Below are 27241 nucleotides of genomic sequence, written 5' to 3'. Positions count from 1 at the left end.
ACCCAAGGCTGTTCAAAAGCTCCCACCCTTTCGCCCCTCCTGCTTTCCCCCCTCTTCTTTCCCCCGCCGACGCCCCCAGATCTCTGGGGCTCGCCCTTCCTGAAAATAGGCGAGGCCCAGAAGCTGAGGCTAGGGCGAAGAAGGAGGGAGGAGCAAAGCGTGGCGACCGGGGGCGTGTCTTCACAAAGCCCCGCCCCCGGGTGCGCGCGCGGTGGCGGCGGTGGCCGAGCCTCGCTCTGAGAGACAGGTATCGCTAAGGCGCCATGTTGTGAGCGGAAGTAGGGGAGCGCGCGGCGGCCGCTGTTCTGCTGGGAGCGGGCGCGGGAACCCGCGGTGGGGGGCGGAGCTGTAGTCCCCGCGGCGGAAGGAGGAGAGGAAGAAAGGGGCGAGACCCGGTGCCGGGCAGCGGCGCGAGGTTCTCGCTTGGCGCGCGGGCGTCTCCAGCGGGCGCGCGGTGTTCGAGGGTCGGTGTCGGACACCGAGCCCTCTCTCGGGCAGCCTCTGTCGCTGTTGCTACTGCTGCCGCCGCCGCTGCTGCTGTTGCTGCTGCTGCTGCCGCCGCTGCCGTGGGGCTCGGGCAGCGACTGAGTGGGGCCGGCCGCGGGGCGGGCGGGGAGGGAGGAGGCGGTGAAGGCGGCGGGCCGGGGGGGAAGATGCCGCTGGCGCAGCTGGCGGACCCGTGGCAGAAGATGGCTGTGGAGAGCCCGTCCGACAGCGCGGAGGTGAGTGCAGCGGGGTGGCGGGGGCCGGCGCGCCCCCTCCCGTCGCCCCCGCCGGCTGGCTTCCCTCCCCGGAGCTGGCCACTCGGCCCCTTCCTTTGCCTCTCGCGTCTCCCCTCGCTCCGGGATTCCGGTTCGGGTTGTTGGGGTTGGTCCGTTTGCCCTTCTGTTCCTCCCACCCGCACCCTCACCTCCCCTCCCTTGCTATGGGGGCTGTGGTGTGGTGGCGCGTGGGGTTTGGAGTGGGCGCTGGGGCTTTGCAAGAAGCCGATTTTAATCAACTTTGCGTGGGGAAAGCGCGAGGCGGAGCGGGGGCCGGCGAAGAGTTGGGAAGTTTGGCCCTGCCTGGTTGGAAGCTTCCGTGGACCCTGGTGGCTTTGAGGGATGAGCGAGAAGTACGAATTGGGTTCACTAGGGAGCAGGGACTCTCGAGTCCCGTCCAGGGACAGGGTTGTTTCGGGAAGACTGGCGCGCGGGGGCAAGAACGGCCCAGGGCAGGGATAACGACCTGTGGGGGTTTCTGGTTGGGGTGCAGGACAACCAAGGGTTTTTGCTTCGAACTGCCGCAGCGGTTTCTCCTGCTGCAAAGGAGAAAGTGGAAGCCCGAGGTCCTCCATCCCCTCCCGCCACCACCCCCCCCCACCGTTTCTGAGGTCGCTCAGTTCTATCGAGGACCCGGTCCCTGCGAGTTTAGCTTGAGTTTCCTGTCCATGGAGGTGAGAGAGTGCTATTAAAGGAGATCAGCGGCCGCCGTAAAGGGCTTTCTGGTTTTCCTCGCACGAGATCTAGTGACCGTCCCCGAGACACCCACCCGAGTGCCAGAAACCCAGATATACCCCAAACAGGGCAAAATAGAATTTCCCCCGGACACACCACAGCACCGAGGTTTTCACAGCCGCCTCTTGTCCCAGAACCAACTCAGGGTCTGCGAAAAAACCCAGACAAGACCCATTCCAGGGCATCAGCGCTCCTCTTCGAGTGGAAAATCAGTTCCTGATGGTGGCGCGTCTGTGATTCTTCCTTCTTGACTTTTTGCTGTCTTCTGTCCCCGCAGCGGACTTTGGGGGATTACAGGATGATAGGCTACGTGTGTGCAATAGTTACTGAGTGAGTGACCCCATTTCTGGAAAGCATGACTGAAACGCGGGGGTGGAATGGGACAGGCTCTGATGAGTGGTGTACTTGGCCGCAGCCGCTGCCCTGCCGGCCTCCGCAGTGTGAGAGGTGGATAGGGTTACTGGTTACGTCAGTAAGACCCAGGCTCAGTTTGATCTGAGATGCGGGACACTTGCATTCTCGGGTATAACGGAGGGGAGGGAAAGCAGGGGGAACCGTTTAAATCGCTTTTCAATTTTTTCCTAGTCACCTCCACTGCTGTATAAAGTGTTTACTTGCTTTGCTTAACGCAAACAGAGTTGTAATAGTGCTTACGATTGGTGCTTAGTATTTTGCGATTTGGATCGTATTTTAAAACCCTAAACTAAACGCTGTTCGTCAATTGAAAAGACATTGATATATGTTACCTAAATTTTTTTTTGAAGAAATCATGTTTTTAAGACTGGCAGAATTACGAGAATTTCATTTAAAATTATGTTAGCCAGACTAATACTATAAATCTTTTATAAGAAAATCAAATTTAGAATGCTTGACTTGATAATGTGAAGAACAGTATTCCAGGGGGCTCTTCATTTTTTTCCCTCAGAAATTTTTTTGCATTAAATAATATAGCTAAAAGGTTAATAATGTTCTCAAAGTGCTGACCTTGTGGAAAGAAATGGAATTTGCTTTGAGCCTAATTTTTAGATGCAAACGTTAACATGTGCAACTCATAACCAATCCACTTTTCTGCTTGGCACGTACCAATGTGTGAAAAAAATCACTTAAAATTCTACCTTATCCTTTTTCTGAATAGCGTATACCTGGATAAGGAAGGCACAAAATTGATGATTATTTAGCACTTACTATATGCCAGATACTGTGCTACATGCTACTATTTCATTTTCTCCTTCTTATAATCCAACAGAGGATTATGGTTCCCATTGTTACAGATTAAGAAACAATCTCCGAAGTTAAGGGCACAAAGATTATAAATAGTAAATGGCAGAGCCATAATTCAAAGCCAGGTGAATATAATTCATGTTCTTTTGCTTTATATTAGGGTAGCTGCTTCAAACCCTTTGTGGAAAAATTCAGGGTATAAATAAATAAGCCAGTAGTTAGAGGTCATGTGTTTTTCAGAAACAATTATGGTATTATAAGAGGTCTCATTTGTTAAAACCTAGTTATTTCAGTTACTGTCATGGTTTCCAGAACCTGGCAGATAGGATTACACAATTTGTCATTTTGAAAGAATTTTCTGATATTCTGGCATAAGGTATGTCGAATACAGCCAGTGTTGCCTAGATTTATTAAAACTAGTTTTAACAAATTGCCTTTAGATATTTTGTTGCCTTTGGTTGTTCAGCTGTTTCAAGTAAATTACTTTTGATACAAATTTGAAATTATTGAAGCCAGTAAGGAAAAGGTTGAGAATTTTCATTCAGAAGTCTAATATTGGACTTAATATTATGCCTACTATTATTGTGCCATCTCCTCCCCAGTAAATTCTTGGCAGAGAATAATTGTCTTTTACCAGAGTAAAGTCATTTTTAAAAATATTCATTTACTTGAGTAAATACATAAAAAAATTTCCTCTCCAGACTAAAAGATTTCAGGGTTGGTCTCTATAGGAATTTACATTTGTGGTATCATCCCTAGTAGAACTTTTTTTTCTGTATCCTGAGCACTTAACACAGTGCCTGGTACATGCAGATTATGGACCTAGTAGATGTCCGCTGAATGAATTATGAAGGTCAGGAGTAGGGTGATTATCAATCTTATCTCTTTTCTTATCATTTTAGTCTTACATTGAAATATGAGCAATCTTAAAAGACCTGAGTACCTCACCATAAGCATAGGCAGTTTCTTCACTCCTTTACCTAGCCTTCCTGCTTTAAGACCTCACATGGGTCTCATGGTGCTCAAAACAAAACAACAACAAAAACCCTTGTGGTTGAACTCAAACATGGGTCAGAACATGGTAGGCTAGAACAAGGCCGAATGTTTCAAGAAGCAAATTTAGGATAATAAAGGAATTACTATGTGAGCAAAGTCAAGGTTGGTGCAAGATTTAAAACAAAATAGCGTTCTAAAGTGTCCCGGTGAATTTAAAACTCTTTAATGAGTTAATTTAAAGATGCTAGTATGTTTTTGAATGTTGAACTGTTTAGGAGATGGGTTTCAAAGAATTGTGGCTGTTCTGTTCTACAAATTCCTTGCCACTGCTGTCAGGGACAACATGTACTGGATCATAAGCTTGACCTAAAATGACACATTTTTCTCAGTTTCAATAGAGTAAGGATAGATGATAATAAAATTAAATATGAGCAATTTTCAAAAATAAAATTAAGGATGTTATTTTTGCTTTATAGAAATATGTTGTATAAAAATAGCCACCTTGAATTCCTTTAAATAACAAATACCCATAATGCATTGAAACATGGTAACTACATAAATATTTTCTTTATAAGAAACGAGACCCTTGTGTTAGAAACTATCTTCAGTGGATGTGCAGCCATTTTTAACCTCAAAAATTACATTGGGTTCTATAGTACTACTGTATAAATATTAGGTTTCTTATATTTCATCTGTAGGGGAAAATATAAAAGTATGATCATTGATTTTGCAAAAATATGTTTTATTAAGTTTTTTTTTTTTGCTTTTCCTGTTTCATTTTTACCACCTTTCAGGTTTTTTTCTTTCCCCCAAGTGAAGATCTGAGGAGAGGACAGGTATTGTTACATGTCAACTGTCAAGTTAACTGTGACACATTACTGAACACTTCATTGTTTTCAGTGATTATAATATAGGATGTCAGTCTTTGTTAAACTAAAATTTAGGAAAGTTTGCTTTATTTTGGCAGCTTGATCCTACACTAATGGGGTTGATCCAAAATGTGAAACTTCTTTGGTACATTTAAATTTAAATTTTGGTACATTTAAAGACATAAACTTACCTAATTAAAGAAAATATAGGCAGACTTTGCCTTTTCTTTAGTATGTTTCTGGAAATCACAATAAGTGTGTCCTATTTTTATATAAGAAGTGGCATAATTGGGATGTGCATTCTTGACCAAGGACATGACATTCAATAAATTATAGAATGATCAAAAATACAGCAGATCCTTTTATCAGAAGTCTGAATTGCAGAAGAATTGTTCTGAAGATTTTTAAAAAATTTATCATCTACTAAAAAATTTATACCATTGTGATCATTGACAAGATTTGCTCTAGAGTTCCATGCTCAGGGACATGTGATCTTCCAGACTGTGAATGATGTGTGATGTCAAGTGGCCCAATTCACCAGTGCAGACTGGATGCTTTAGACTCAGTAGATCAGATTACAGTGTACGAATGACAGTGACATCTTGGTGGTCTCAGTAATGCATGAGTGTGATAGTGCAGTTGTGTATGTGTTTTGGTGGATAACAAGCTTTAAAACATTGGAATGCAATTGTGCAAATATATATATTTCACATCCCATTCCCCAATTCACATAATAGAAAGAAAAAACAAGCAACTGGATTTTAATACTTGGCATTAGATCCCTCCCCCATCAGAGTTGATACAGTTTCCTGTATCATTAATCTGGAACGATATCAGATCTCAGATATTCTGGTTTATCAATTTAATACCAAATAGTGTAAAAGCAAAGATAAAACAACTGTAAATCTTAATTGTTAAGTAAAATGTGTTGAGTTAACAAAAACAAATGTACTATATACGTTTTATAAAACAGATTCAGAATAAATATATCCATATAGAACATAACTATTATTTAATACATTTGGCCTATTTTAAGCAAATGCATTAGTTACTAGCAATTAAATATTTAAATTTTACTTATCTCCTTAAAATTTGGAAGGCACTTTGTGGGATTATTTGGATGTATGGCGAAGTGTTAAAAAACATATGCTTTGGAGCCATAAAGACCTGGGTTTGAGTCCTGGCTCTGCCACTTCATCACTTTGTAATCTTATGCAAGTTATTTAATATGTCTCTATGCTTCAACATCCTAATCTGTAAAATAGGGATGCAAATAATATCTAACTCATGGGGGTGTGGTGAAAATTAAATGAAATGATAATATATGTAAAGCCCTTGGTTCAGTACATGGTTTAAGTGTTTAATAAATAATAGTTATAATGAATCATCTCTCTGACAACTGTCTGAGGAAGTTCTGTGTTTTTCCTCTGGGGTAATTCTTCAGAATCAAGCAGAACAATTAAAAATGATTTGTTTGATTGATCTGTTTAAACAGAGCCATTATAATATCTGAATATAATTGTAAGGGTGAGGCAGAACAGAAATCTCTTGAATCTTGTCCCTTTTTGTATTGTTCCCCTCTTTGTTATTGTCTTTAAAGGGGGAAAAGAGGTAAAGAACATTTTGAAGAATATGTGTGGAAGAAGGAAGAAAGGAAAGTGCGTTCACATTTCAACACTGCTCAAATTGGAAGGCATCTCACAATCCATAGCATGTCATTGTTTAATTAGCAGTGGGATTTTTTCCTTAGTGATATATGAGATAATAGTGTCTTCTACACATGATGGTTGCCTCATAAATCAGTGAAATATGGTATATCCTGTATGTCAACCTCTTGAAGGAAGTGTGTCCCTGAAGAAATGGATAAAGTCAATTTATAGTGTCAGTGGGTAGAATTTTAACTTTCTAAAACATACCCCAAAAAATATGGATACCTTTTTTCATTTTAGGATCCATTAGTTCTGTTAATTTCATTTATAGGGACAGAAATTAATATGGTACACCTCCCTCCCCATTACTCTATAAGCACATTTGTTAGGTGTGTTTTTTTAATATGACATGAGTAACTGGGTTTTCCTGTCTAGAAATATAATCCTTTGGATTTGGTCTATTATGTGGTATTTATACTAAAAAAAACTTTAAAAACTTAATTTTTCAGAATTTTTTATTGAGAGTACAGCTCACAGTGGCCCATGCGGGGATTGAACAGGCAACCTTGGTGTTATCAGCACCATGCTCTAACCAACTGAGCTAACCGGCCACCTGCCATACTTAAGGAGCTTTAAATAGTACATAGCAGTATTTTTTTTTTTTTTTTTTTTTTTTTAAGAGCCTGTGCTCCAACCAACTGAGCCATCCGGGAGGCAGCTCAGCTCAAGGTGCTGTGTTCAATCTTAGTTGCAGGGGGCAGAGCCCACCATCCCTTTCGGGACTCGAGGAGTTTGAACCAGCAACCTTGTGGTTGAGAGCCCACTGGCCCATGTGGGAATCGAACTGGCAACCTTCGGAGTTAGGAGCATGGAGCTCTAACCGCCTGAGCCACCAGGCCGGCCCCATAGCCGTATTTTTAACTGAGAAGTCTCTGGACATGTTAAAGATGTATCTGCACCCCAGCAACCATCTCCCACCTCCAAAAACACCAAACGAGAGTGGTACAGTCAAATAAATTTGGGAATTACAGAGTTAAACAAGATTTGACCAATGTCTTTACTGCATAACTTTTTAGAACTTTTAAGATGACGTTGTATGTGATGAATTTGCAAAAAGGATGTAGCCCACAGCATTTGAGACTTGATGTCAGAACCCCTTTTTTCTGAACCATCTATTGAAGTCTCAAAGGACACAAATGCTTTGCAGAATACAATTTTGGGAAGTCTGATAACTATAGTAACATGATCCAGTATTGCCTGGAAATGAGCTGTTATGTTTAATTGACTGTATCAAAGCTTTTTCTTTAACTGTCAAGAGTTTTTTTAATTTTAAATTGAAATATTTCTAAATTAAATTGTACAATTTCCTTCTTAATAGTGGACTAAAATTTAAATATAATAAATGAAAGTTTAAAATAATTTAAACATTTTTATTCAACGTTTTGAAAATTAATGGTCATAATCTACCTTAATATCAAGCTAATTGCCCCTACTATATGGCCCCTACATGGCTTGCTCTGTAACTTATATCTAATATTCACAGTTTCTAAGGAGCCCCTTTTATCATTTGCTACCTTATGCTGCTGTCAATATGCCTACTTCTCCCATTCTCCTTTTTTAATTAATTGCTTCTGACTGGCAGTTACTGGAAAACATACAGCTAGGGTTAATGATATTTTGATGCAGCCATTTTTAACTTTGGAATGTTGTTACTTCATCTTTAAAAAAACTTAAACTTACAGCTTAGCAAACAATTAAAAATAGTGCCCTGACCCATTTTCTTATCTCTCTCCATCATATGCATATACCTCTGGGGTCAGGTATTTGATGGGCATATTACCTACTAATAAACAGTGATTTTATGCTCCAACATACCATAACAAAATGGCTCAATTATTGGCATTACCTATTGTGCATATTTACCTTCCTTTCTTGAAGGTGTCAGCTAGAAAGGAATGTGAATGAACTTAAGAACAGGCAGCTACAAGACTAAAAGCTAGCCTACTGCCCCACCTGGAGTCAGGTCTCCACATTGTCTTTTTGGTTTGTTTTCTGTGTATGGGGAGGTGGGGTTGTGTTTTGTTTTTTTGTTTTTCATGAAATAGTGCTAGTTTCCTGAATGTTAGACACCCTACACTTATGTGTAAATCCAAAAGTGCTTTTATATTTCATTCTTATCCTGTTAGTATACATAGAATTACAGCAATAGCATAACTGAAATCAGATGTCCCCATCTTAACTAATATATCCATGGTTTCTTATATACCTTAAAAACTAATGTTTTATCCACCATGTAAATTGATTTTTATAATCTTATATATGATCACAATTTTATCTTCAAATCTGACGTGGTCATCTAGATTTCTGTGAGCTTGGCCTCTAATCCTTTGGTCCACAAAGCTTGTTATAGGAAACTTGGTTTAGTCATTTGATATGTGTTAGAAGCAGATGTCAAATGATAGCCTGAAGCAAAAGATCATTTTGACATTAATAGATTGAAGTACATTTCAAGCGCAGTGTTTTGAGAGAAACCTTCACTCCAGAAATCTTGTAAAACCTATACCAAAACCTCAGTTACCAGAATGTTATTTCAGTTCTTAATATTTAGGATCAGAGGTGTCTACCTGAAAACAATACAAAATAATGGGAAAGAGTCATTTGAAAAATAAATTTCTCCATAGGCATTGTTCAGTAGCCACTAGCCCCATGTGGCTGTTGAGTACTTGAAATGTGGCTAGTGTGGCTGAGGAACTGAATTTTAAATTTACTTTTAGTTTACTTAAATTTAAATAGTCACCTGTAGCTATTGCCTACCACATCGAACAGTGCAGTTCTAGATTATAGGATTAATACAAATTGAACCCTGTTTTTCTACACCAGTGTTTTTGATCTCAACCTTCTATTATTTGTGTATTGAAATTAGGCTAAAAGTTTTTCTAAATAAAAATATATTTAATACACTTTTTCAAATTATGTTTAATCAGCTTTGTTTTGTCTGTCTCCTACCCTGAAAAATTTGATAAGCCCTCCTAGGTGGTGCATGCCCCTCATACCACCATTCTGCACTTTCTACAACTTGACTAGTTTTACAGTGATATTTCTCATTCAAGTAATGACACCTACACATTGGGGAAAATGGGCTATCAAAAAATGTTGCATTGTTCACTACACTGTGCTATATTAGTACTGGAAAAGGGGATTGATATATCTCGGAGACTAACATTTACTGAGTGTCCCCTCTGACTAGATACTTTTGTATATCAATTTGAATGAGATAAGACATAATTATCCTCAATTTACAGATGAGGAAGCTGAAGCCTAAAGAGGTTAAGTCACTTATTCATGGTTGCACAGCTAGTAAGTGGAGGAGGCAGGATTCAGACCCTAGTCTCACAGATTGTAAATTCCTTTGGTGTTCCACTAGTCGGCCCTGCTTGATGATTCAGTCTAGATGAAATCTCCTACAGGGGAGAGAGGTTCTAGGTGGTCTGCATGAGTAGATGTTTTATGGGATTATATACGAGGTGTGATAAAAAAGTGTGAATGTTTAAATTTAAAATTATTACAGTAAAAGACACATTGCCATTAATCCCCCTCAAAATACTCCCCTTCATTTCAAACACACTTATCCCATTGTTCTTGCCACTTTCTGAAGCAGTTCTGGAAGTCCTCTTTCATGAGTGTCTTTAGTTGTGCTGTCATGGCTGCCTCGATGTCCTGAATCGATTCAAAATGTTTACCTTTTGTGGTCATTTTGACTTTGCGGAAGAGCTAGAAATCACATGGTGCCAGATCCACACCAGTGAATAAGGTGGATGAGGACACACCATAATGTTTTTATTCGACACAAATTGCCATACCAGAAGCTGTGTGTGACATGGAGCGTTGTCATGATGGAGAATGAAGTAAAGACACGCACGAAAGAGGATTTCCAGAACTGCTTCAGAAAGTGGCAAGAACAGTGGGATAAGTGTGTTCGAAATGAGGGGGAGTGTTTTGAGGGGGATTAATGGCAATGTGTCTTTAACTATAACATGTTTTTTGAACATTCACCATATCTTTTAATCATACCTCGTAGGTAGAGTTGGAAAAATAAAATCGATATTACTCTCCAAATACAGTATGGTTAAATAGGCTTTGTGAGCTGGCCTGAGGAACAGCATTTTGACATAAAATAGGAAAATATTTTGAGATTTCTGAATAGCTGTCTTACAAATGAACATTTGAAACAAAAACTATAGTATTTGGAAAAGAAGGGCTGCCTAGATGTTATTTAACAGCTCTCCATATAGAAACGCCTAGGTGTGTGCTGAGTAACTGTGCTCTGTTTTTTAATTGCAGCAGCTTAAATCTTACTTTTTTATATTTGCATCTTTTTTACAGAAAAATCTATTTGACGCTCTCTCAGAGTACCAGAATACAGGATATGGCTTAACCTGCTAAAGTTGCCAATCATCTTGCCACAATATTAGAAAGGAAATTTAAAGAAAAGTTACACAGTCATTGATGGGTTATTTTCCCCTATTGGATTTTCAAACTGTTAGATCAAATAGCCCTAATGAATCTTTTTAAAAATTGAGATATGATTTACATACCACAAATTCACCCTTGTAAAGTATACAATTCACTGGTTTTTAGTATATTTACAAGGTTGTGCAACTATCACCACTGTCTAATTCAAGAACATTTTCTTCATCCCATGCTCATTGGCAGTCACTGCCTAGTCTTTCCTTTCCCCCAGCCCCAGGCAACCAATCAACTTTTTTCTGTCTCTATAGATTTGCCTATTATGGACATTTCATATTAATGGAATCATATAATATGTGTCTTTTGTGTCTGACATCATTTACTTAACATAATGTTTTCAAGGTTCATCCATGTTATAGCATGTGTTAGTGCTTCATTCCTTTTTCTGGCTGAGTAATATACCACTGTATGGATAGATCACATTTTGTTTATCCATTCATCAGTCGATGGACATTTGGATTGTTTCCAGTTTGGGACTGTTATGAATAACACTGCTATGAACATTTGTATACAAGTTTTTGGTGAACTAATGTTTTCAGTTCTCTTGGGTATATACCTAGGAGTGGAATTGCAGTGTCATATGGTAAGTCTATATTTAATGTTTTGAAGAACTGCCAAATAGTTTTCCAATTTGCTCGTACCATTTTGCATTCCTACCCACAATGTATGCTGGTTCCAATTTATCTACATCCTCACCAACATTTGTTATTGTCTGTTTCATTATAATATGTGTGAGGTAGTTTTGATTTGCAATTCCCTAGTGACTAAGGATGTTAAGGATCTTTTCATGTGCTTATTGTCTACTTGTATATATACCGTGTTTCCCTAAAAATAAGACCGGGTCTTATATTAATTTTTGCTCCAAAAGATGAGTTAGGGCTTAGGTTCAGGGGATGTCATCCTGAAAAATCATGCTAGGGCTTATTTTCAAGTTAGGTCTTATTTTCGGGGAAACATGGTAATTCTTGTGCTTATTTTGTTACTGATTTGGGGACTTATGGAGTTTTGCTCTAATTCTGTTATAGAAGATCCTTATCTATGTTAATGTTATACATAGTTCTTCTCAGAAAACTTAGTTTCAATTCATGCTTTTAAAAGATTTTCTTTATTTTTAGATGTGATAAATACAAAGCTTTTCCTAGAAGAGTGGTTTTCCAACTGGGTTAATAGAGCCCTACGTTTTGTGGAAATACCTTAGGATACCTCATCACCTGTGCCACCCTTTCTCCCAGCTAAAGTAGAGTTCCTAAGAAACAAGCAGTTAAAGGTTAGTTATAGAAAATTATAGAACGAAGGCAAAGATTGAGGCAGTTAAATTTTTCCTTAGTCTCCTCAGTCTTGTTATATTATTTTATAGTGTCTTCTTTAAAGCAAAAATACAGTTATAAATTGAAGGTCAGTCAAAACAAAAGGTCTAGAATATATGAAATTAAATACATTAACAGATAAATGAATTCTTTTCAAGAGTTCATCTCAAATAAAGTAAGACATTCAGGTGTTTCATTTAAAGAAGTAAAAATTCACAAAAGAGGCCCTATTTGCCTCCTTTTCTTCAAATTCCTGCTGGCTATTGGTATAATTCAAGAAAAATAACTATCAGAATGGATGTTGGTAGCAGTAAAGGGGGTTGCTTAAAGAGAGAAATGTCACAGGCAAGTAAATAATAAAATTTGTCTTGGATTATTAAAAAGAAACTTGGATTATTAAAAAGTTTTAAAGGCATTTTTCCCCCCTGGCTCTTCTGAGTATGTATAGTATAATACTAGGTGAAAATGAAATAGAATTCTCTCCTTTGGAATACTGTAATCTAAAAGTACTAAGCTACACAAGCAGTTGAAAAACATGAAGCAAGATAAATTAGCTAGGAATGATATAAACAGATGTAATTTGATCTTTAGGGAAAAATTATAATGTTATAGCAGTTTTCCATAGTGCATTTTTAACCATAATGTGGGTACATGCACACTCACCCAGCCCTCACACTACACCTCAACTGGTGGACAGCCTGCTAAAAAAAGATTAACTAGGATCTAGAGTCTTGTAATCTCCAAAATGTCCATTATACAATTGAAGATAACTTATTCTAAGAACCAGGGAAATCACAACATGAGTGAGAAAGTAGTCAGCAGACACCAACACCCAGATGCTTCAGATGTTGGAAATATCTGACAAGGATTTTAAAGCAGCCATAAAAATGCTGCAGTGAGCAATCACAAACACATTTGAAACAAATGAAGTATTAGTTTCAAAAATAAAAGATACAAAGCAGAAAATGACAATTTTAGAACTGAAAAATAAAATATTAGTAATTAGTAACTGAAATAAACTTACTACATGGGAACAATAGAAGAATGGAGATGACAGGAAAGAGTTAACACGTTGCGTATGGCGGGGTTTAAATCCCTCGTGAAGAGTCTCGTGATCCGTACGCAACGTGTTAATAAAAATGAAGGTAGAGCAGTAGAAATTGTGCACTCTGAACAACAGAGAAAAAAAATGAACTGAAAAAAAAAATGAAGAGCACCTCAAGGGCCTGGGGAATAATAACAAAAAATTTAACATTCATGTCATCAGAGTCTCACAAAGCAGAGAAAAAATGTGGACCTATAGAATTAATGGCTGGAATTTCCCCAATTTGGCAAAAGACACAAGCCTACAGATTCGAGAAGCTGACTCAACCCCAAACAAGATAAACCCAAAGTAATTCACACCCAGACACATCAAAATCAAACCTTTGGAAATCAGAACTTGTTTAATGGGTATAAAGTTTCACTTTTGCAAGATGAAAAAGTTCTAGAGATTGGTTGCACAACAATATGAATATACTCAACACACTGAACTGTACATTAACAATGCTTAAGATGGTAAATTTTATGTTATATGTATTTTACCACAATTGAAATAATTTTTAAACCAAACGAAAAGTAAAGATAAAATCTTGAAAGTAGCTAGAGTGAAACGAACTATTACCTGTAGGGGAACAACGATTCAAATGACAGCAGATCCCACGTTAGAAACCATGGAAGCCAGAAGGAAATGGCACACTTTTTCAAATGCTGAAAGACAAGAACTGTCACCCCAGAATTCAATATCCTGTGAAAATATCCTTTGGGAATGAAGGTGCAATTAAAGCAGTGAGGAAAGCTAAGAGAATTTGGCTATAGGAGACCCTGAAATGACTACAGGTAGTTCCTCAAGCAGAAAGGAAATGGTATGGGCCGGCCCAGTGGCTCAGGCAGTTGGAGCTCCATGCTCCTAACTCCGAAAGCTGCCGGCTCGATTCCCACATGAGCCAGTGGGCTCTCAACCACAAGGTTGCCAGTTCAACTCCTCGAGTCCCACAAGGGATGGTGGACTCCGCCCCCTGCAACTAAAATTGAACATGGCACCTTGAGCTGAGCTGCCCCCTGGATGGCTCAGTTGGTTTAGAGTGCGGGCTCTCAACCACAAGGTTGCCATTTCAATTCCTCGAGTCCCACAAGGGATAGTGGGCAGCGCCCCCTACAACTAAAGATTGAACATGGCACCTTGAGCTGAGCTGCTGCTGAGCTCCCAGATGGTTCAGTTGTTTGGAGCGTGTCCTCTCAACCACAAGGTTGCCGGTTCGACTCCCACAAGGGATGGTGGGCTGTGCCCCCTGCAACTAGAAACGGCAACTGGACCTGGAGCTGAGCTGCGCCCTCCACAACTAAGACCGAAAGGACAACAACTTGAAGCTGAACGGCTCCCTCCACAACTAAGATTGAAAGGACAACAACTTGACTTGGAAAAAAAAAAAGTTCTGGAAGTACACACTGTTCCCCAATAAAGTCCTGTTCCCCCTCCCCAATAAAATCTTTAAAAAAAATTTAATTGAATTTCTATATATTAACAACGAATATGTGGAAACCGAAATGAAAAATGCAGTACCATTCGTAGTTGCTCAAAAAAAACTAAGGTATAAATTTAATGAAACATGTATAGAATTTGTATGTGCAACACTAAAAAATACTGATGAAAGAAATCAAAGTTCTAAATAAATGGAGAGGTATACCATGCTCATAGATTGGAAGACTCAATGTAGTAAAGATGTTGTCGATTCTCCCCAAATTCTTCTATAAGTTTAACACAAGCTTATTCTAAAAATTGTAAAGGTAAAGGAACTAAAATAGCTAAAGATAAAAATAAAGTGGGAGGAATCACTCCACCTGATTTTAATACTTTTATAGCTTCAGTAATCAAAATTCTCTGGTATTGGTGAAGGGATAAACACAAAGATCAATGGAACAGAATACAGAACCCAGAAATAGACCTACCTGTACAAGTATGGCTAACTGATTTTTATCAAAGGTGCAAAAGCAGTTCAATGAAGGAAGTATAGATAGCTTTTTTAACAATGGTACTTGCAACAATCACACATCCATAGGTAAAACAATGAACCTCAACATAAACCTCAGACCTTACACAAAAATGCATTCAAAGTGGATCATGGATTTAAATATAAAATGTAAAACTATAAAACTTTTAGATTTTAGACATAGGAGAAGATCTTCAGGGTAGTGGGCTGAGAAGTTCTTAGATCAGACACCAAAGCACAATTGATAAAAGAAAAATAAATAAATTGGACATCAAAATTAAAAACTTTCGCTGTATGCAGAAGATCCTGCTAAGGGGATGAAAAAACAAGCTATACAGGTAGGCTGAAAATATTTACAAACCTGTATGTGAGACAGGACTTGTATCTAGGGGGAAAAATACATATATGTAAACTCAAAACTTAATAGTAACAAAGATAAACAATCCAGTTAGAAATTGGACAAAAGAGGTGAATTGACATTTATGGATAGCAAATAAGCATATGTAAAGATGTCAATATGGTTCATTATCAGGGAAATGAAAAAAAACCACAATGAGATATCACTACATGTCGATATGAACAGCCAGAATAAAAAATAGTGACAATACCAAATGTTGCTGAGGATGTAGGCAAACTGGATCTCTCATACATTACTGGTGGGAATGTTAAATGATACTGCTCTTCTGGAAAATAGTTTGGCCATTTCTTAAAATACTAAACATACACTTACTGTGTGACCAAGCAGTCATACTGCTGGGCATTTATCCCAGAGAATTGTATGTCCACACAGAAGTCCGTAACAAATGTTCATGGCAGCTTTATTTGTAATATCCAAAAGTTAGAAACCAAATGTCTTTCAATGGGTGAATGGTTAAAAAAAGTTGTGGTACATCCACACCATCGAATAGTACCTAGCAACTAAAAGGAATGAATTATTGAATCTCAAGGAAATATGCGGAATGGGGAAAAAATAAGGTTACATTCTGTATGATTCCATTTATGTAACATTCTTGAAATGACCAAATTGTAGAAGTGAAGACTAGATTAGTGGTTGCCAAGATTAGAAAGAGTGGAGGGAGGGAGGGAGGGAGGGAAGTGTAGTTGTAAGTGGGGCAACATACAGGATCCTGGTAGTTACGAAATGTTCGGTATCTTTACTGTGGTGGCAGATATAGTAACCTATATGTATATGTTACACACACACTAGAACGGGTGTCCAAACTTTTTTCAACCTTTTCACCAAGGGCCATATGCGGTAAAATACACAAACAGCCGGGCCACTCACTCGAGGTGAAGTACGTATTGCCTCACCTGGTTTATTTAAGTAAACTAAATACATTTTTGGAATTTGCTGCGGGCCAATTAAAAATGGATTGCGGGCCACAGTTTGGACACCCCTGCACTAGAACATGTAAAACCAGTGAAATCTGAATGAAGTTTGGACACTGTTCCAGTATACATCTTCTGGTTTTGACAGGAACTTATGTTACATGTAACCACTGGATTAAGGGTATATGGAAACTCTTCGTACTATTTTTGTAACTTCTGGTGAACCTATAATCATTTCTAATTAAAAAGTTAAAAAATGTCAGAAAGCATTAGCTAAAATTCAGTGTCTATTCTCTCTTTTCATTGGGGAATATTGGGGAACAGTGTGTTTTTCCAAAAAACATCAGGTCCAAGTCAAGTTGTTTTCAATCTAGTTGTGGAGGTTGCAGCTCACTGGCCCATGTGGGAATCGAACCGGCGATGTTGGTGTTATGAGCACTGTGCTCTAACCAAACGGCTGCCCCCTAGTGTCTATTCTCAATTAAAAACTTAGAAAAATGGGAGTAAAAGGGTGTGTCCTTAATATTATTAAAAATATCAGACCAATAGCCAGCATCATGCCTGCTGTTTTCACTTTTGTATTCTGGAAGAATTTGCTATTAAACAAGAAAATCAGAGCATTCAAAAAAAGAATAAAAGATTACTATTCATAGATGATATATATAATCATCTGCTTAGAAAAATCTAAGGAAAATGCTAAAAGGGTTTGTTAAAACTAATGGTAATCTAGTAAGGTGATACTATACAAAATATGTTCAGAAATCAATATTCCTAGTTAGAAATGATAATGGAAAAATCTCATTCAAAATAACAGTGAAAACATTAAATGTCTGGAAATAAACATAACAAGCAAAGGGTAGGAACTAAATGAAACTCAGTTGCTTTAATGAATAATTTGAATAAATCAAGAAAAAAGCTATGATTCTTTAAATTCCGTTTAGTAGGATTTGAGGGATTTTTTTTCTTATTAAGAATTGAGGGTAACTTTTTCTTCTATCCTGAATGAATGTTCCCAGGTTTTTAGTTTTTTAATTTTTTAGGTTTCTTTTAATTTTATAGCTTATCTGAACAGTTAATACTAACAATTTTTAGTAAAATGATCTTTTAAATATATATATGCTTAATACATATGTAGCTAGAATTAATTATGGAACTGTAATTAGAAACCATATTTCTGATTACTTTTACAGAACGGTTTTGCTGCCAGATTGTGTTTATACCTATGATACTTTTTAAATATATATACATATTTTTTTAATGACTGAGTAGTTTGGATTGTTTTTTCCTAAGTGAATTCAACTCCAAACTTGTCCAAAACACTATGTGTTAAGATACAGTTGAAGTATGGTGGTTACCAGAGGGGAAGGGAATTGGGGTGAGGATGCACAGGGTAAAGGGGGTCAAATATGTGGTGATGAAAGACTAGACTTTGGGTGGTGAGCACACGGTGCAATATACGGATGACGTATTCTGGAATTGTACACCTGAAGCTTGTATCATGTTATATTAACCAATGTTACTCCAATAAATTTAATTTAAAAAAGGTACAATTGATACTGCACAGAAATTTTGCTTGGATGTTAAGCTCTGATTTATTGTGTATTTGAGCAAATCCCATTCTGTCTCATTTCACTTACAACCTATTATTGCTGTCTCCTTTTTGTTCATAAGAATGTTTGTAAAACTGTATAAGTTTAATTATTTTAAATGATTATTAGTTCACATATTATCAATAATGTATATTGGGTTCAGTTTGGCAAACATTTAAGCACCACTTGTTTTACAGATGAGGAAACAGAGGTTCAGATAATTTTGCCACCGTCACATAGCTTGGGCTTTGAAGCCCCACATAATGGTGTATCTGTTTTAGATAGGAGGACCTCATTAAGCCTCTGGAAACCAGAAAAAGTCATTAGACTTGCTCCTGAGACTCTTAAATTAGCCAACCCAAGTAATTGATCAAACAGTGATCCAGTACTCAGATTTTTAGCCCTAGAAACAGAAGTGGACCCATTAGGGTAAAAGACTCATCAGAATCCCCTCAAATATTTGTATTTGTCATTTCCTGTGGCAAGATGAGCAGGAGGACAGAGAAGCTAGCACTTACTGAACACCCAACATGGCTAGGCATACTGAACTTTACCACAACCTTTCGCATAACTAGTGTCCAAACCTTGTGGATTAGAAAACTCAGACTCGTTGTTAAGTAACTTGCCTAAAGTCACACCTATAATAGAGGACAAGGCCAGGTTTTGAAACTTGGTATGTCAGGCTCCAAAGCCTGTGGTCTTTCCTCTATACTGTGATTTCCCAGACTGTCTAATCATAGGAATCATCTAAGGTGACTGTTAGAAAATGAAATACTGAGCCATGGGGCTTCTGGAAATTCTGATTCATTTTTGGTTTGGAGTAAGGCCAGGTAATACATCATTAACGGGAATCTTAGGTGATTCTGATCATCAGGCAGGTTTGGGAAATACTACCAACTCCATGAGTACTAAGAGGTGGGGTTTGAAGGTATTAGGAATGCAGGAATAGGACTGGAGTAGATAGAGCAGTTTAAAAAGTTTAAACAAGTTGACACTTTATTGGTTTTCAACACTAGCAAAATAAGAATAGTACGATTGGATTATGGAAATTATAAAATTGCTTTAGGTTTCTTAATCTGCACTAAGAAACAATGTTTTATTTTCTTAGTACTTCTCTTTCAGGTGACAGCATTTGTGCAATCCATTCTTTGGCATTATCCTTGCTTACACTTGGGTACAAACATACCACTGAAGGATAAAGATAAAACTGTATTTTGGATGCAGAAGAGAGAAAGAGGGAATTAGATATAACATAAAAACAGCTTTAAATACAGAATCAGTCATTTCCTCAGGTGTAAAAACCCCACAAAATCTTAAATAACTTTAATCCTTAAAGTCACAGGATTATAACATTTCCAAGCTGGAAGAGCTCTTAGGTATCTACATATTTTATGCATGAAGAAAACCACAACTCAGAGAGGCTTAAGGACTTGCCCACAGTTAGTGGCATACTTTCAAATCCACCCTGGCCAAGGTTCCATCGAACACTTATGGATTGCATATAAGCACCAGAAAATAGTGACGTCCAAGGTCACACTGCTTTTGAGAAATAAATTTAGTGGCAAATCACGTTTACCTTATATCCCCTACTTTGTTTATCTAATTTAATGGTTTCTTCCTTTTTTAATTGTCCTATTGAGAATATAAATATATTCAAAGGTGTCTTTTTTAGAAGATTATGGAATTTGAAATATTAATATATCTGATTAATGATATGTTAGAAAAATTAACCACTACCTTCTTAGAATAGTGTATTTAACAAATGGACACTTTCAGAATATGTTGTGTTAAGGAAGAACTCTAGTTTTCTCCACTTTTTATTATAAAATTTTATAGAGAAAAATGAGCACACACAGCTAGATGCCTATACATGAATTCTAATAAATGTGACAGCATTTCTGTGTAGTATGAGTTTTGGGTACAGACTTGGGTTTAATTATCTTATCTGCAAACTTAATAGCTCTGTGATCTTGGACAGTTTATTAACTGTCAACCTAATATTTTTTCTTCTCTATACATAGTAACACGCCTCATAGTTTATTAATGATTAATTGCAATTAAACGAGAGACTATGTGTAACATGGCTAACACTATACTTTGCACAAAATAAGCATTGCATAAATGATAGCTGTTATTGTTTATTTCCTCAAGCCAGTAGTTATTTAGAAGAATATTAGTTTCTGAATGAGTGCTTTAGTTTATTTTCTTAATTTTTTATTGTGATCAGAAAATATGATGTGTGTGATTCCTGCTTTTAAGAGTTTTCAATTTACTTTATGGCCTAGAACACGGTCAGTCTTTATAACTTTTCATACTTCAAAAGAACCCATATTCTTTTTACTTTATAAAATTCAGTACTACCTATTCTAATATAAATTATACGCTTTGTCTTTATTTTGTTCATTATGCTAGTTTATATTAGTGTGCTAAGATTTCCCCTTCCACCTTGTTTCCATTTATTTCATGTTGTAGTCCCCAGAATATCTTTTGTGTTTTGTGGCTAGGTTAGTCTGTGATTAAATGTTCAATACTGTTTTGCATTCATTATTTTTAATGACTTGTTTCAGAAAATAACACGTGCTAATTGTAGAAAATCTGAAAAATAGAGAAACGCACAGAAGGAAGTAAACATCTTTACTGTTACTATGAAATGTCATTGTTAAAAGATTTAAATGTGATTAAGAGTAAGGGTTTTAGAATCAGATTTGGGTTTGAATTTAGGCTCTACTTATTAACGTTTGACAGGATATCAGACTTTTTCATTTATTCAACAAATATTTATTGAGCACCTACTGTGTACCAGGCATTTTGCTAGGGGCTGAGGACACTGCTTAAAAAGATTGACATTCCCATCTTGGCTTAATTTCTTCGTTTGTAAATTAGTGATAATGTCTCACACAGTTGTTAGAAGTATCAACGGTGATCTGTAGTACTCAGCACTTGCCTGGTACACGGTAATTGCTCAGTAAATGATAGCAATTGTTATTACTATATGTATTAAGTACTAATTACATTTTTAATCCAAAGCAAATAACCTTTTAATCAGCTTAAGGTTTTTGCCTCACAGTTTATTTTTGGCCTTAATATTACAAACTCTTTTTTGTGTGCTTTTCTGCACTTAACCTGTTTTGTTTGGGTTTCTGTTTAAAGCAGTAAGTGATTGTGTGGGCTTTTTAACCTTTGTAAAAATATAACTTAAGACTCTTAAAATTTTTATTATCAAGCATTTCAAACACATACCAGAGTAAAGAGAATAGTATAATGAACCACCATATTCTTATAACCCAGCCTCAAGGATTATCAACTCATGGCCAACTTTGTTTCATCTGCACACTCCCACCCCCCACGTACACATTACTGTCTTCCCCTTCCGCGAGCCAGTGTATTCTTTTGAAGCTAATCCTAGATACATCAATTCAGATGTAAATATTTACATTTATATTTCTTAAGACATAAAGACTTTTTAAAACATAACTACCATACCATCGTCATTCATAAAAACATCAATAATTCTGTAATACCATCAAATATCCAGTAAGACCCTTGATTTTAATTAGATTTAAACTTTACATTTCTCACATTATTACATTTAGAATGATTTCCCTCATTTTAAGTTTTTTATTATGGTGTGTTTCTTTTTCTTCTGCCATATGGATTGTTTTGTTTGAGGAATTTATGAAATATTGAAGAAAGAATTGTGGAGCTAGAAAGACCTGGGTTTGAATCCTACTTCTGCCATTCACTAATTAACTTTGCTGAGCCTTCGTTTCCTCATCTGTAAAATAGGGTTAATTACACCACCTCATATTCTTAGGGTTGAATGTGATGCTTGCGTAAAGTACTATTCACAGTCTTTGCCAATAATTATCTTCTACTGATTTGGACTGCAATAAATAAATAAAGCTCTTGGTTATTATGTGGTTTTTCAAAACATTGCAAAATTTATATCTACTAGCTAATTACTAAAACTAGTGGTGTTTAAATATCCTTTTAGGAAAGACAGAATTTAGAATCTCTTTTGTTTCTCCCTTCTTCCACTACCTCCTTTATGTGGTGTTCACATTAATATAGCCTGAGGTTATAAATCTTACCTTTAATTTTCTAAGCTTGCCTATTGTTTATGTACTTCTATCAATTATTTATTCTTCATTATTGACCCTTTTTTAGTGGGGTTAATTGTTCTGTTCAGTTATTTCTAGATACTAAGTTGGTGTCAGTATACTTCACCAGTTCTTGCCTACCTCAATATTCTTGAATTCTTATTTTGATTCTCTTTCAATGGTCTAGGATACACCTTTGAACAATTTATGAAAAAAGATACTACCAGGATGGTGAAATTTTATAAGATTTTGCAGATCTAAGAATAATTTCCTGTGACCTTTGTACGTGAAAAACTAGGACAAGGTATAAAATCCTTAGATCATAACTTTTCCCTTTCAACTCTCTGTAAATCATTACTTCATTGTCTTCTGGCATTTTATTGTTGCAGAGGAAAAATCTGAGGTCAATCTGATTTTAGTTCCTTTGAAAATAACCTATTTTTTTCTGCTTGTATGCTTGTAGGATTATATCTTTATCCTTGAAATTTAAAAACATTTGCCAGGACATGTCTTGGTGTTGATGATCTCTGTTGAACCTTCTCAGTCTCCAGTCTCAGGTATTTTTTTTCGGAACTGGAAAGTTTTCTTATTGATTAAACTGCTCTGTTTTTTTTTTTCTTTAGGAACATCTGTTATTCATAGATTATTTCTACGTCTGTCCTCCATAGTTTTTAAATCTTTTCTTTCATTTTTTTTTCATTTACTCAAGTTTGTCTTCCGTGGCATGGATTCTGTTTTTGCAGTGTCAATTCTAATACTTGCTATTCACAGTGCAGATTTAATTTTGGCTACCGTGTTTTCTTTTCTTTATTCTTATCTCAACATATTCTTGTTTCATAAACAGAATTTCCCCTTAGGGGTACACTCCAAAAAACATGAGGTGGATTCAGGCCTAAAACTTGTCTATTTTCTGAGGCCACAACCGCAGGACCAGAAAGAAAAAAATAGCTTCTGAAGGGTCCTCTAAAACTTAAAAATGAAGATAACCAGAGGTCATTCCTACTCTAGTCTAGAAAATAGAACAGTCTTGAGTACTAGCAGGCCTTTTTAGTTGCTAGTGGAATAGCAAAGCAGGCATATGGGCACCTTAACTAGAATAAAGGGATTTTTCTGATTACATTGATTGTTTTTTATCTTTAGAAAAATAATATATAATAAATGCATATAATTTTGAAAATACAGTACAAAGAAGACAATCCTATGACCCAGGTAACTACTGATAAGATTTTATATGTTTTGCCAGTTACATACACACATGTTGGGGGGGATGCAAAATTGGAGTCATACTATGTAGCTTTGTATCCCTTTTAATTTAATATATTGCAAGCATATTTTTGCATCATTTTTCTTTGAGGCCCTGATTTTAACCATTGCACAGTATTCCTACATATGAATAGATGTATTATGATTTATTTAATCAGTCCCCTGTTGGTCATTTAGATTGTTTTCTATTTTTCAGTATAATGAGTATGATGAATATCACTGTACTTAAGTCTTTATGCACATCTCTGATATTTCCTTAGGATAAATGAGGAGCTGATTCTTAATCCTGTCACATTGGTAAGGATTATATACATTCCTTATTAAGAATATGAAATGCTTGTTTCTTATTGTTTCAATGTGATTGCATAGAAGATTCTTTGGATTCTGAACAGTTTGATGGTATCTTAACCGAAGTTTGAGATTTCTAATACCTCATCTTCAGCACCTTCATGGAACTCCTGTTGCATACGCTTTGGGCAGGAAAAGCACTGCTGATATCAGGGAGTTTGGAAGGCAAATATACTTATGGAAACTTGAGGGTGGTAAAGAAACAAAACAAAAGTGTGGTCCTTGCTTGTTCCTAAACCTGGGTCTCCAAATTAATACACTTGGTCTCTGGACCCTTTCTTTCCCTCCTCCCTTCCTCTTATTTCAGGCTGTTCTCTGTGAGGCATTCTTTTTTCCCAATGTTCATGTGTACATTTCATTTCTAGGTAGGAAGATGTCAGTAATGTTATGTCCTGCTAAGTTCAAGGTAGCATTTGGTCAATCACAGATAATTTTTTCAGTCCTAGTTTACTTGTACATGATGATCTCCTACTGGCCTCAAAGCATTTTTTAAATGTATTTTATATTTTTTTCAAAAATATCAAACAGCAGCCTGGAAATACGCATTGTTGTAATATGCCATTACAACAAAACAATCTGTTTAGTAGGGTTGCTTAAAATGAAAATTTATAATTAGTAAAATGTTCTTATTTTTAAAATTTCAGAAGTTTCCTTAAAATACTTGGGACCACTCTAGAAGTCCTGAAGCCTTGGTTCAGAATTTGAATTGTTCATCCTCTTTAAACCAGGAAGATGATCTTGAGTGGTAATTTTATGCCACAACATTAGAAGTTATTTTGAAAGCAGTTCCTGCTGAAATGCAAGCTAGCAGTCTCCTTTATCTGATTTGTTCTGATGAGACCCACATTGTACAGTAGCTAATTTTTGACTTTTACACATTTCAGACTAACAGAGTAAAGCATGATTAGCATTTTCTAACCTTTTCCAGTATTTCATGTAATATTTGCATATGTACAATCTGCCAAGCTCTGCAGTTTTTTGGCTGGAAGGCATTATGGTGGGATGAGAGAGGATAAATACATTTGCCTCACTTTTAAACTATTCTTTTTTGTCTGTACTCATTCTTTAGTCACATTGTATAAAAATATACCACACATATTAATGGTCTCTTCCACCCTGCTTGGCAGGAAATTGTCTAGTAAGTGGTAATACAGGTATCTCAACACTCTGCTGTACTTCTTCATTGCTTTACATTTGGAAGTTAACTGTAGAAATGTAAATATTACACAGTCAATTGAGGCCAAAGGGGGACAGGAAGTAGCATTTACTTAGCATCTACTGTCCCTTGGTGGATCCTTTTAATTATAGCATTGTAATTCTACCTGTGATGTAGATATATGTGCCTTACAAATGAAGAAACCGAGGCTCAAAATGTAAGTAACTTACCCAGGGTAAGGTAGCGACAGCAGTAAATGACGGAGCTGAGGTGTAAAGCTGGTACTAGTTAGATTCAGACCATGTTTTCTGTGTTTCTTAAAATTAGAGAAACAAGTTTTCTTGTTGAGTAGATACTATTCCTTGAACTTTTGGAACTATAGAAATTGAAATATTGAGTCAGACTGATGGTCGGTGTAATCTAATCTCTAATGAAGCCAAGGGTTATTTTTCAAAAGGGAAACTTCTTAGCTGCAGTAGTAACTTTGTGCTCTTTTCGAACAGGTAACATTTGAATCCTTGTTTTGATGAAACAATACAAAAGGCTTGCTGAAGTAAAGGTGGTTTTTGGTAGATTTTTGTAAAGCTTCATTGGTATGTAGGATAACATTGGCTTTCAGATTTTGCTGCTTTAAAAATTAAATCGTTCAAAATTTTAAGTTTTTGCTAAACTCAGATAGAAAGTAGGTATTTTTGCAAAAAGTAGACTATAAAATACCTTTAGATCATGTTTCACTTAATTTTTTCTTAGGTTGCTTTATTACTATATTACTGTTTAGCATTTGGTGAGCAGTTCAGAAAAGCAAATCTATTGTGAAATTTGTGGATCACATGAAGTTGAAAATAGTGAAGAGGCTGATTGGCAGATTTGGAACCCAATCTATAGAGGCTGTAGCAATGGATCAGAACTGGGAAAAGATGAAACAAAATTTAAAATAAGGCTTTATTCATGCGACTAAGAGTAACAACGAGTACAGAATAGAGGATACAGGGTTTTGTTGCAGTGTAAATAAAGAAGACAAGGTTTTAATCAATAGGAAACTTAGTATGATTCAGCAATGTGTTGTGGACATTCCAAAAATAATGCACCTGTGAACTGCATTAATATAAGTTATTACTCAGGACAAAGGAGGTGATATGTCCTTTACATTGGTCATATCAAGGTTGGAATGTTAATTGCATGCACTTCTGTGAACTACCCTTTAAGATGAATTAGATGTATGCTCAGAAAAGAAGATGGTCTCATCTGTCTGAAAGGAATGTTTAAAGTTACCTGAGCTATCGAGCAAAGAACAGACTTGGGGTGTTGTACAGTCAAAGCTATAGATTTACTTCCTATGACTTTGCAGATATAGTACAGGCAAGGTAGTCGTCATATGTTAGTGATCCTCTTACAGGGGGTTTGTGTCTGAGGCAAGTTACTGCTATGTAATGAAGGATTTTATTTAGCAGCCAGCGCTTTTTCTGAGACGGTGTAGTAAACTGCCTGGTGATGTCGCACGTTCTTGGCCTGATGGTGTTCAAACATAGGTGAGAATGGCAGGGAAAGAACCGAAGCATGTGATGTGTATTTAGAATAGGAGACTTTTCAAGATCCCTTACCAATCCTAAACTTTTTTTTTATTCTAAGATCAAAAGGAATTTATGGAGTGTTATTTTATCCTCGTGAATCTACCTCACTTTAATAATAGTAATTTGCATTAGTACAGCTCTTCACAGTTTATAAAGTGCTTCCTTATGAGTTAACTCAGTTTTGAGCCTAACAGTAACCCTTTGGGTAGACGGGGACAAGTATCCTCATCTTGAACAGATAAAGTAATAGGGTAGGAGAATGTCTGAATTGCCAAAAATGTAAAGCTTGTAAGTGGCAGACCTAGGACTCTACCCCTAGTCCACCAACTCCAAGTTTAATGCTGTTTCTACTGTACCAATTTGCCTTGAAAGTAAGTTGTAATTCTTGCTTTGCATACACTGAAAATTGCAAGAAGCAGATGGTTCTCGAATTATATTTCCATGGAAAAGTGTAAGTGTAGTTCAAGTTAGACCAAGGGTTCTAAAAGCCAATTGGGGACCATTGAGCAGATCTGTGTTATAGAAAGAGAACTCTGTAAAATTAATGAGAAAATCTAGTTTGGGCTACTAGATGAATGATGGTACCATTCACTAAGAGCAAATACAGGAGAAGTAGTAGATTGATTGGCCACAGAGGGGGTGATTGAATTGAATTTTGGAAGTAATTAGCTAACATTGATTGTTGACTAAGCCAGGCACTGTGCTTAGGGTTTTGTATCATTTATATCATTTAGTCTTAACTCTCTGAAGATAAGACTTTAATCTCCACTTTCCATATGAAGGAACTAAAG

At 36.9% G+C, this 27241-nt stretch overlaps 1 protein-coding gene across 7 annotated transcripts in view; it reads left to right on the top strand.

Moving 5' to 3' along the window:
- The first annotated feature begins 218 nt into the window (after window positions 1-218).
- RPS6KA3 (ribosomal protein S6 kinase A3) overlaps window positions 219-27241 on the top strand; it is a 113165-nt gene continuing 86142 nt past the window's right edge. For 2 of the 7 annotated variants that reach the window (XM_019755404.3, XM_074324159.2), the window contains exons 1-4: window positions 603-722; window positions 22300-22416; window positions 22576-22669; window positions 23636-23672. Coding sequence is in view for 2 of the 7 variants with exons in the window: in XM_074324161.2 (XP_074180262.1) it covers window positions 654-722; window positions 4508-4549 (111 nt within the window). In the remaining 5 variants the exon portion in view is untranslated. Of the gene's footprint in view, window positions 248-292; window positions 723-4507; window positions 4550-22299; window positions 22417-22575; window positions 22670-23635; window positions 23673-27241 lie in introns of those variants that run through there. The other 5 variants (XM_019755407.3, XM_074324158.2, XM_074324161.2 and 2 more) reach the window with 5 other exon arrangements.

This window comes from Rhinolophus sinicus, chromosome 18 (genome assembly GCF_057876585.1).
Source record: "Rhinolophus sinicus isolate RSI-liver-muscle chromosome 18, RSI-T2T, whole genome shotgun sequence".
NCBI lineage: Eukaryota > Metazoa > Chordata > Mammalia > Chiroptera > Rhinolophidae > Rhinolophus > Rhinolophus sinicus.
Note: the sequence above shows the minus strand (reverse complement) of the source record. Positions and strands in the feature narration are given on the sequence as shown.